Source organism: Alosa sapidissima, chromosome 17 (genome assembly GCF_018492685.1).
Source record: "Alosa sapidissima isolate fAloSap1 chromosome 17, fAloSap1.pri, whole genome shotgun sequence".
Lineage (NCBI taxonomy): Eukaryota > Metazoa > Chordata > Actinopteri > Clupeiformes > Clupeidae > Alosa > Alosa sapidissima.
This window is the reverse complement of record NC_055973.1, coordinates 15,551,054-15,562,091: the sequence shown is the minus strand read 5'-3', so window position 1 is coordinate 15,562,091 and position 11,038 is coordinate 15,551,054. Positions and strand designations below refer to the sequence as shown.

Sequence of the window (11,038 nt, the reverse complement as noted above, 5' to 3'; positions counted from 1 at the left end):
CTCGGCTGTCCACAGTAATTTAATATGGAGTCCCATATAGATTTAGGAGGACATTTTTCCAGGATCCTCTGTGGAGTGGGTTGAGTCGTTCAACTTTAGTCCGTACTCAATTTCTAAAAAAGAATGTCCCCTAAGGTACAGTCTGATTGTGGTGAGGTTGTTGTATGGGCAGGAATAGTGAATGGCTCAATTCAAGCTATTTTGTTTTGTTTCCCATTTGCAGAGCTAGGTCTGTCTGAACACTGTATTTTGGGCACAGTACACACACAGAACAGAGTGCTTGAGGTGCAGCTCACTGAATTTGAAGTTGTATAGGATGTTCAGTCACAGAGTGCACCTTTTAAGGTCTTCCTCCTCAATTTGAATAGTGTATTGATGTATAGTGACAATATGAATAGCACATTCAAGACTGGCAGTACAACAGTCACCCATTTTTGTCAATGTCACTATTAATGTCAATTTATTATGACCGCCGCGCAGCGAAGCGGTGGTCACATAGGTTTAGTCTTTTTTTTTTTTTTTCGCATGCGCAATTTTCCGTCAAGGATTCCCGGGACACTGAAAGACCGGAGTGCACGAAACTTGGTGGCCATGTAACCCCACAAGGATAGCATGGAAAACCATTGTTTTTTGTTTTGATCTGTAGCTCCCAACCCCCCCCCCCCCCCCGAAAGGAGGGTAGGACGGACATAGTTTTCTGTGAATATCTCGAGAACCGTAGGGTTTAGGAGGACCACCTTTTTTTGTATGTTGATCTTAAGGGGCCATGCCAACCCATTCCATAACCACTCATTTCATGAGAAGCGCCACCTAGTTAAAAATGAAAAAGTAAAAATGAGGTGTTGTAATCGCAGGTTTCTGTGACCTGACATGGTCAAAACTGCACAAAATTGGAAGTGTACGATCATTATGACACCCTCTAAATGCACGCCAAGTTTTGTGGAATTCCGTTCATGGGGGGGGGGGGGCATACAATAAATTAATCTATGTTACTTTACACCAACTGGCCTGTAGGTGGCCAGACACAGTTTTCTGTGAATGTCTCAAGAACCGTAGGGCCTAGGAGGACCACCTTTTTTTGTATGTTGGTCTTAAGGGGCCATGTCAACCCATCCCATAACCACTCTTTTCATGTACAGTATAGTGCCACCTAGTTAAAAATGAAAAAGCAAAAAATTAGGTGTTGTAATCACAATATCTCTGGCTGACATGGTCAAAACTGCACGAAATTGAAAGTGTAGGATCATTATGACACCCTCTGAATGCATGCCAAGTTTCTTGGACTTTCGTTCATGGGGGGCCATACAATAAATTAATTTATGTGTACATTTAGGGACTGTACACCAAAAGAGTTTTCTGTGAATATCTTGAGAACCGTAGTGCCTAGGATGACCAATTTTTTGCATATGTTTGCCTCCAGGGGCCATGTTAACCCATTCCAATGATGGTGATTCACTAGTCCCCTACAGTATTTTGAAGGAAGGAACCTGTTCTGTATGCATTATTGGGTAACACTTTATTTTAATGTGTCACTGTTACAGTGTACCTACCTAATTAGGTACAGTGGTACAACCTGTGTAACAACATGTACTATCAGGTACTATCATTGTACTTGCATTATGTATTTGTGGGTACCTACATATAGTTGTTACATTGTAATACTGAGTGCTTTTACAAAAATTTGCCAATTTGCCTACATTTTCATCAGCGGCAAAGAGCTGACCTGAGACCTGCTGGATGGGGTAAATCTAGTCATGATAGATTTGATATACAAACCATTCTTAGCTCCAGTCAAGGCCTCATTGTCTTCAGTGTACATGTAACAGCTGTGCTGCTACAACCTTGTTACTCTTTGATACAGTGGAATAAACCTATTTAAGTGTACCAGTTAATTACTTACATGTACATATGACATGTATGTTGTGTCTTCGATGTCTTGGAACAGGTCTACTAATTCACATGTACTGTGTGGTGTAACAGCAGACACGTTTCAACACATCAATTACAGGATGCATGACATCATCGACAGGATGTATATAATATGTACATGTAAGTACTTAACTGGTACACTTTATTTTAATGGGTTTATTCCACTGTATCAAAAGAGTAATAAATGTGTACCAACACAGTTGATACATGTACTACAGTATGTAGGGTAATGGCAGACAAGTTCCAAGACACCAATGACACAACATACATGTAATATGTAATTGTAAGTATTTAACTGGTACACTTCATAGGTTTATTCCACTGTATCAAAGAGTAACAAGGTTGTAGCAGCACAGCTGTTACATGTACACTGAAGACAATGAGGCCTTGACTGGAGCTAAGAATGGTTTGTATATCAAATCTATCATGACCAGATTTACCCTATCCAGCAGGTCTCAGGTCAGCTCTTTGCCTCTGATGAAAATTTAGGCAAATTGGCAAAGTTTTGTAAAAGCACTCAGTATTACAATGTAACAACTATATGTAGGTACCCACAAATACATAATGCAAGTACAATGATAGTACCTGATAGTACATGTTGTTACACAGGTTGTACCACTGTACCTAATTAGGTAGGTACACTGTAACAGCGACACATTAAAATAAAGTGTTACCCATTATTGTAACAGATGGGCTATGTTATTGGTAAAGTGGTTGAATAGCATGCTACACATGCGCACACACATACATGCACACACACATACATGCATACACACGACACGCACAAACATGCACATAAACACACATACACACACACTCTCACACACATGCACTCACACATACAAACACACCTACATACACAAACACACACACACACACACAAACACACACACACAAAAACTAACTGACATGCAGGCACACACACTCAATAAACACACACAGAAGCACACATATTTAATTTAAATAATTTAATTTGTTGTTCTTATAGAGCGCCAAGACATTACACATGTATCATGGCGCTTTACAGAATGTAGGCAATCAGAGAAAAAGGAAAGAAAGGAAGAAAAGAAAAGAAAGAGAGAGAGGCCCATGGGTAACAGGGGCGAGGAAAAACTCCCTAGAATTGGAGATACATATAGGAAGAAACCTCGAGCAGATCCACGACTCAAGGGCCTGACCCATCTGCCTAGGGTCAATACAGGACAGTAAGGTCTGTATACATGACAAATGCATATGATAGTCAGGTGTAGAGAATAAGATATGGTGTTAAAAAGCACTTTAGCTGATAGTTACAAGAGGTGGGGTGATTATGTATCTGGTTTGATAATTCATTAATCCTGATTTAGTGACAGAAAGTTCAAATAGTCCAGCGTTGGATTTGTCCAGGGGAAGGGAGTTGTCAAGGGGCATGTGGTGGGTCGGCAGACGGTCCAGGAATCCGGGCAGAATTGTCGTAGGCAGGTGATGGGTCACTAGGCTGTACAGGCCAGGAATCCAGATAGGGTGACAGTAATAGGGCAGTCGAGGATGGGACTTCAGGTGAGATGGGTGAGAGGAGGGCCAACACATGGATGGTTGACTGGTGATGATATACTTCACAAGTGAGGTATAGCTCACTTGTATAGGTATATACTTCACAAGTGAGGTACACCACCCACCTCACCCGCAAGGCGACCAAAATTGTGAGTGATTCAAGTCACCCCGCTCACAATCTGTTTGATCTACTGCCCTCTGGGAAGAGGTACAGAAGCCTGCGCTCCCGCACTACCAGACTCACCAACAGCTTCATACACCAAGCTGTAAGGATGCTGAACTCTCTCCCTCCTCTCCCCCCTCCACCCTCAGCTACATAACATCCTGGACATTGGACCCACAATGGCCGCCTGCACTACTCCACTTGCACACTTGCACACTTGTACACTTTACAACTTGGTGTTGTTGTCCTGAAAACACAACACTTCTGCTGCTCTTACATAACTTGCACCACTATGCCACTTTCTTTATTACTTAGGTCAAACAGAACTACCCAAGCCTTTATTGGCCTGACTTTGCACTAGTATTTTATTGACTGTCCATGCACAATTTCAACCAAATTTTGCTGCTCTTATTTTTTCATTATTATATGTGCCCTCTTATTTACTTATTTACTTACTTTTTTGTTTACTTGAATGTTATGTTTGTCTGTGGACTTAAATTGGTAAAATATGTCTTGTCCTCACCGTGGGATAGTGAGAAACGTAATTTCGATCTCTTTGTATGTCTGGAACATGTGAAGAAATTGACAATAAAGCTGACTTTGACTTTGACTTTGACTTTGACTTTGTAAGGGGAAAGAAAGAGAGATGTAGAGTGGGTTAGTATTACTGAAAATCAAAATGGTTAATGTCAATAAGTAATCAGTGGTACTATATATTGTTACAGTATATCATAGTGAGAATAGGCAAGAGAGGGAGAGTTGAGAGAGAGAGAAGGGGAGATGGGGGGGTTGTACTGCGTGACACATGAAAAGTCCATGACAGCACTATGCTATAGCAGCATAACTAAGGCATGGTGAGGGGTAGTCGGCACCAGCGCAGGTATGGTACATATACACAAAAACAACCACACACTCTGCACACACTCAATAACAAACAAAAAAAGGAACAAAGCAGGAAATGAACACAATTTTACAAACGTGACTTATTTTTGTGGAAAAAATGTCCTGGACTGGGTGGCGGTCATATTTTGTACCGATCTGCGGTACATCTAGTTCATTAACAGTTGTTACATACTTGCTTATCTTTAAACTTGTTGTGCAATTGGATTAAAGGAAAAGCCTTGATTTAATCCAGGTTAAAACTTAATCCTTGTTGGTGCAACCCACCCATGATGTTTCTGTAACGTGGGATATTTGATACATTCTCTGATGAGATGTGCCCACATCCTCTGCTCTCAGATAACAGAGTTGCCTGGGGGATTTGGGGGTTTCCAGATGAATGCCATCTATATTTTAATATGTTAAGTTATTTTTAGATATAAGGGGAAGAATACAGATTCTCACTTTACTTTTGCCTTTTCTTTATTTGATTAATTGTTTTATCTGGTGTATTTGACATTCTAACTTTTTAACTTGTTAAGTTTAAGTTTAAGTTTGTTATTTTGCTAAGCTTACTTTGTTGTTGTTCTTTTGTTACATTGTTACAGTATATTGACCTATCTAGTTCTACCTTACATTCAATGTTAAGTGATATTGGTCTCATTGGTCTGGTTTGTCTCTATTTATGATTTACTGGTAATAAATTGTTAATTCACCCACCATTTATATATTTCTTCTTGTATGCCACTACTATATACAGTAGTTGATAAACTACTTGGTAGTTATTCAAGGTCGATTTCTTAATTTCTGTCTGTCTAATGTTCAATGCACGTTTAAACTTTTGATGGCCAATGCAATTCTCATCCTGAGGACACCTTACACATTCAGAATCCAAGGAATGGAAACTCAGACACCTAGATGCTTCTGTTCTGTGTCATCTTCAAATGTCTTCACTCCGCATGCAGTTTGTTTCTCTGCAGTCCTGACATGTTTATTTTGGAGGGTTATATGCTATACAGTGCAGTTGCAGATTCTCTCTCTCTTTTTCTCTGTGTGACGTGTGTGTGTGTGTGTGTGTGTGTGTGTGTGTGTGTGTGTGTGTGTGTGTGTGTGTGTGTGTGTGTGTGTATGTGTGTGTGTGTGTGTGTGTGTGTGTGAGAGAGAGAGGACGTGACCTTGGGTGAAATATGAATTGGCATGACATTTATTCAAAAAGGGTATGACAACTATTTTTTGGACACCATGGAACACCACCAAACCTCATTTCTGTGTGTTTTATTTTCTGTCCAAGCCACAATTTCTACAACCATTGAAATTCATAGATAAACACAACGTTGATTCGAAACATACATTTCAGTTATGTGAAATGGTAAAATTATCCATACCACCCAAGGAGGCAACAGTGCAAACCTACTCACTTAACTTAAGTACTGTATATTATTATGGGCCTAGAAAAGGTCATACACTATGCCATCATTTGAAATAATAAATAGTATCATATTAATTTAAATAAGTCAATGTATTTACAACCAGATAAAAATACCGAAAAATAGATCTATGGACACACAAATGTGCACTTCACAATTTTAACCAATCAGTTTTCCAGCCATGGCGGTCACAATCCAGACCCTTCTGTTGTTGACTGGTCAGTTCTGAATGCTGAACTCGGTGTTGGGGAAGTGAGGCGAGTCAGTAGTGTGGAGGCTGTGGATGCCCTCGTCCTCCTCAGGTTAGTCCTGAAAACGCAAGCAAACATAAAATGGTTCATATCATTATCAATATCTAAGTTTTTTAAATATCTAGATATGGCTAATATTATCTTTCAGAATAATATGGTATCTGTGGCTAATACAAGCTTTTGTTTTTTAATGATGAACTCAAAAGCTTCACTTACACAAATTCTTCAATTTTCCTCTTCACCCAGGGGGAGAAAAGATTGCAGCAAAAGTGCTCATTCTTAACTGTGGTCAGGCTGAAAAGATAAACAGAACAGTTCAGTGTCAGCACACTGGTTTACACCATAATCATTCAATAATATGCATAAAGTTGTACCCCAATTCCCCATATCTATGAGTTAAGTACAGTGGAATTGAACAGGTTTTCTTACATTATTGCACGGACACAGGGTTTGTCTTCCTCCTGTATTTTGAAACCAATGATGTTGTCGTTCACCTCTGCATTAGACACTTGCTTACAGCAGGACACAGGCTTTTCTGCACCTGCAGAACACGGTGAAACATCAGTCTGTGCTGCAGTGACCACCACAGTACCAAACAGAACAGTGCAATATCACAAATAGCAACAATAATGTAAACAATAAGATAACAAACCACAAATGATCTACAGTACCTGCTTTTCCCCAATTGACTAATACAACAAGGACTATGATACTGGTAGACTGCATGTTCATTGATTCTCTGGTCTGATCTGGAAATAGCACTTCTCAGAGGAACGTTTGGCAGGAGTATTTAAAGTCCTCAGAAAGCAGAAGTGGGCTGCAACCTCCTTCCAAAACATCCCCTGCGTTCCATTAACTAAAGGCGCCCACTACCCACCTCTTCTCTTTAACTTGGCATGAAGTGAGATCATTAGTGTGCTGCCTTGTAAATTGTGGCCAAACCAGTCAAATGGAGGGAGGAATTGCTCCACTCCTTGACATGATTCAGTCTTCCACTGAAGATCCTGAGCTGTGTTATGTTTACGGTCTGCTAGTGATGAAATACATTTCTTGGAGTAGTTAGCATCTCTGAGCACAATGTCAACACTTTTGACTCAAACCTCTTTTTGTCTTACAGTACATGTCTATTTGTTTAACATCCGGGAAGCCTTACAATTTTGTGAAAGAGGAAGGAACTGAAGATGTATAAAAATAACGTCTCATCATGCTCTTGTTGTCTTGCTTCTGAAACAAAGTGTGGGGAACACAGCATTTGTTACATGACATGACATGTGTTGAGATGGGGAGAATTCCGTGTGTCTCTTTCCATTTATCCACGTGTCCTGAGAGGAAATGTCCCTCCATGAAATAGACTTCACTGTCCTATCTAAATAAAGGCACCCCCCGCCCCCCAAAAAACATGTTAATGTAAAGCACATGGCATTGCAACAAGTCTCTTTTTTACATTTTTCACGATTTTATTATTGTGGAATTATTATGGTAAATTCATTTCATTGTTAGAGGGTCATTTTTTTGGCCCCCTTGACCTTGGGCCTGGTGAGCACTGACCTGTTTCCAAACACCCTTTCCCAATTATTTATTTTCCCATTTGTTTAGATACATTTCTTGTGTTTATTTTATTACAAGAAACAGGACAGCCTTTCAAATTCACTTTTTGTTGTCTAATGGCCATATGGACGTTTTGGGATAGTTGCCTTTCTTCAGTGTACTGATTTCACCCGTTGCTCTTTACCATTTTTTATTTTTGGACAGCTTAACTGTGGACTCTGAATGACTGTGAATAATATTGTAAAACTGCATTGATGATGTCATTCCAACTACTGTACTAAGTATTGCTTCTTAAAATGACCATATATGCTCTCAAAGCATGTGTGGAGTCTTGAACTATTTATAGTTTGCATTATGTCAGATGGTAAACTGTTGTCTATAATCATCATGACTACTTCCTCATTTTACTCTAAGAAATAACAAACTGAAAACATCAAGTTTAAGTAGTTTATTGTCATGTACATAAAAGGAATTATAAGTAATGAAATTGTTGTGCTCAGGAGAATAAACTAAAAGTAGTAATTGAAAAGGTATTGTGTGTGTGTGTATGGGAGGGAGTGGTGTGTGTATGTGTGTGTGTGTGGGGGGGAGGGTCATGTGGGGTGTGTGGGAGGGGGATGTTTAAATGGTATGTGGGGGGGGGGGGGGTGTAATGGTGCGTGTGTGTGTGGGGGGGGTGTAATGGTGCGTGTGTGTGTGTGTGTGTGTGTGTGTGTGTGTGTGTGTGAGGGATTATGGCGTAATGGTGTGTGAGTGAGAAGGATGTACCTGTTAGGGGGTGGGGATGGTTGGCAAGTGGCAAGAGAAAATAAATAAATAATTCATTCAATTCAATTATTAATGATAAAACAAATAAACCTTGACTGAACCTACTGATGGATGCCTTGCTGCTGTCATATAAGTATAAAAAGCTATTCATCCTTTCATTGAAATGTTCTCATCTTTGCGGATAGAGGGTCCTTCTTTATTCAGAAAGTCTTCATCTCAAACTTGGTATACTTACTCATTATAAGTGCTTGATGAACTGATAGGTATTCAAGGTCTTAAGGTCTAAGTAGGATAGTCTGCCGGGTCTAGTTTGAAATTCTCAAGAGGTATAGCAGAGCAATGTGGGTAATAGAGCCGTCCCACCCCTTCCCTGAGAGAGCAGGAACTCTGGCAGTAAGTTTCCCATTCATTTCTCCAATTAATGTCTGGACAATTGTAGCCTAATGTATAAGTGAAATTGTACTTAAATCTTGCGAGTGAAAATTTCTTATTTGTGAAAATTGTTCTACAGTTAGATGGTTGCTTATTTCAAGTATTTTCACCTAAATATATTCCTTTGACAGGTTATTTATCTTGCTTATATTTTGTTAAGACAATGGATCTTTGAGCTCTCACTGTGGCATACAGGGAAGCCAAATCTAATCAAGTGGCTGCAAACCTTTTATATTGTACCTCAAAAACTAAAATGGAGCTTAATAAACTTCTGCACAATATTCTAAAAATGTTCTTTTTTTAGTTGTTCTCAACCAAAAAAAACAATCAAACAGGACTGTTGTGTGGAGGTTACAGCGCAACCAGGATAATGTTTGTTCCCTCAACATTTAGGGAACGTTAGGCTTCTGCACAACCCAGAGGGAACGTTTCCTAAACGTTTGCTTTTGGTTTGGTTCTAACTAATCTTCAGAGAATCATATGCTAACGTTCCCGAACGTTCTGTTTTATTAGGGATGCATGAGAACTTTGCACTTTGCCCAGCATTTGCATTAGGGCCTTTGATCCTTATAAACAAACCCTTTTAGAACATTAATCATTACCGAAATATAATGCATGATCACACAGCACAACTTTAGTTTTTTCTTCTTTTTATTTTGTGGTCAAGGACACATATTCTTCAGTCAATGGTAAATTGTACACCGTGTAAAATATGAAAATCATTACTGAGGTACAAATCTTATAGAGCATCTCATGGATGAAAGAATGTTTCTCCAGTACACACCATTTCAAATGTGAAATAAATTAAAAATTCTTAAAAGAGTGCAATACAACTTGTATTGACACACATTATTCATTATCAAAATACTATCTCATCGATCTAACCACAGCATATGGGTCAGTTTCATAAATTCTGGTCTTGAACACTATACTTTTTGTGTTGTAATAAATTAGATAAATAAATAATTAAATTACACATTTGACCATATAAATCACTTGAATAATATAAAGCACTGTATGAATATGGAAAAAAACATTTTTAAAAGATAAACCAGACTGGTCATCTGGTGAGTTGCATCTTGGTTGTTTAAGCTTTTTGGCTGGACCTTGTGATACGAGACAGTAGTGAGGGCTTAGTCTGTGTCTCCCTGTCCAGCTTCCTCCTATTCCAGACAAGAGAAGAGAAAATGAGATCAACATGAGAGATTCTCTTCCACCGCAACTACACTAGGTGGCTTCAGTGTCATCACCTCATATTCCCTCATTAAGACAATCAGGAATTATTCATTTGAATTTGTGAAAATGGCATTAGATGATTGCGGTTACTTACTTGAACTCCATAATCTTGGGTTTCAACCATTTAGCGTGAGGAGAGCAGCAAAACTGTTCATTTTTATCCGTCTTAACACTGCATGGAGATACAGAAGAGATTGAGTTCAACACTGATGGAGACCACAGAGTTGATACTGTATGCTGCCATTTTATTTACTGTATGCTGCCATTTTATTTACTGTATGCTGCCATTTTATTTAACATTTCAGAAAATCCAGAGGTCCATGCATCACCACTTCTTTCTTAGCAGAGCTATCTATGTGAAATAGCTGAAAGAAAGAGATCTTCCTTACATCACTGCAGCAGCACAAAGTTTGTCTGGCCTCTGTACTTCCAATCCAATGATTGGATCCATCACCTCTTTTTTAGACACTCTCGTGCAACAGGACAGATACTTTTCTTGCGCATCTGGAGGACATGTGAAATATCAGTTGCTGTTTGAATTCACACAAACTGCACTGACCACTACATTGTCAGAAAATACTGTACTACAACATATACAATAACAAAGTAGTAGTAACAAAGTATGATATCTTGTGTTAAAAACCACAATGAAGAGATTCAATTTTACCTGCTCTTTGCCAGACAACTGAAGCAATGATAGCCATGATGGCCAGGCTGCTGATGAATGTCCTTGAAGACTGCATTGTTATTGCTCTGTGGCCTGATGTAGGAGAATGTGAAGCGGAGGACACTCTCACCGCCGTAATTAACAGCCACAGAAAGCAGAAGTGGGTTGTCATGCACTCCTGCAATATTTCCATTCTCCTTGCTGC

The 11,038-nt window shown here is 39.3% G+C and overlaps 1 protein-coding gene across 1 annotated transcript; it reads right to left on the bottom strand.

Annotated features, from left to right (window-relative positions):
• Positions 1-10,005: 10,005 nt before the first annotated feature.
• LOC121688201 (C-C motif chemokine 2-like) lies at positions 10,006-10,925 on the bottom strand. Its single transcript, XM_042067650.1, has 4 exons — positions 10,834-10,925; positions 10,556-10,670; positions 10,261-10,338; positions 10,006-10,093 (listed from the first exon to the last, which is right to left on the bottom strand). Exons 1-4 carry the CDS (start codon positions 10,907-10,909, stop codon positions 10,018-10,020), a joined length of 345 nt encoding a protein of 114 aa, XP_041923584.1. The 5' UTR covers positions 10,910-10,925; the 3' UTR covers positions 10,006-10,017.
• Positions 10,926-11,038: the final 113 nt, after the last annotated feature.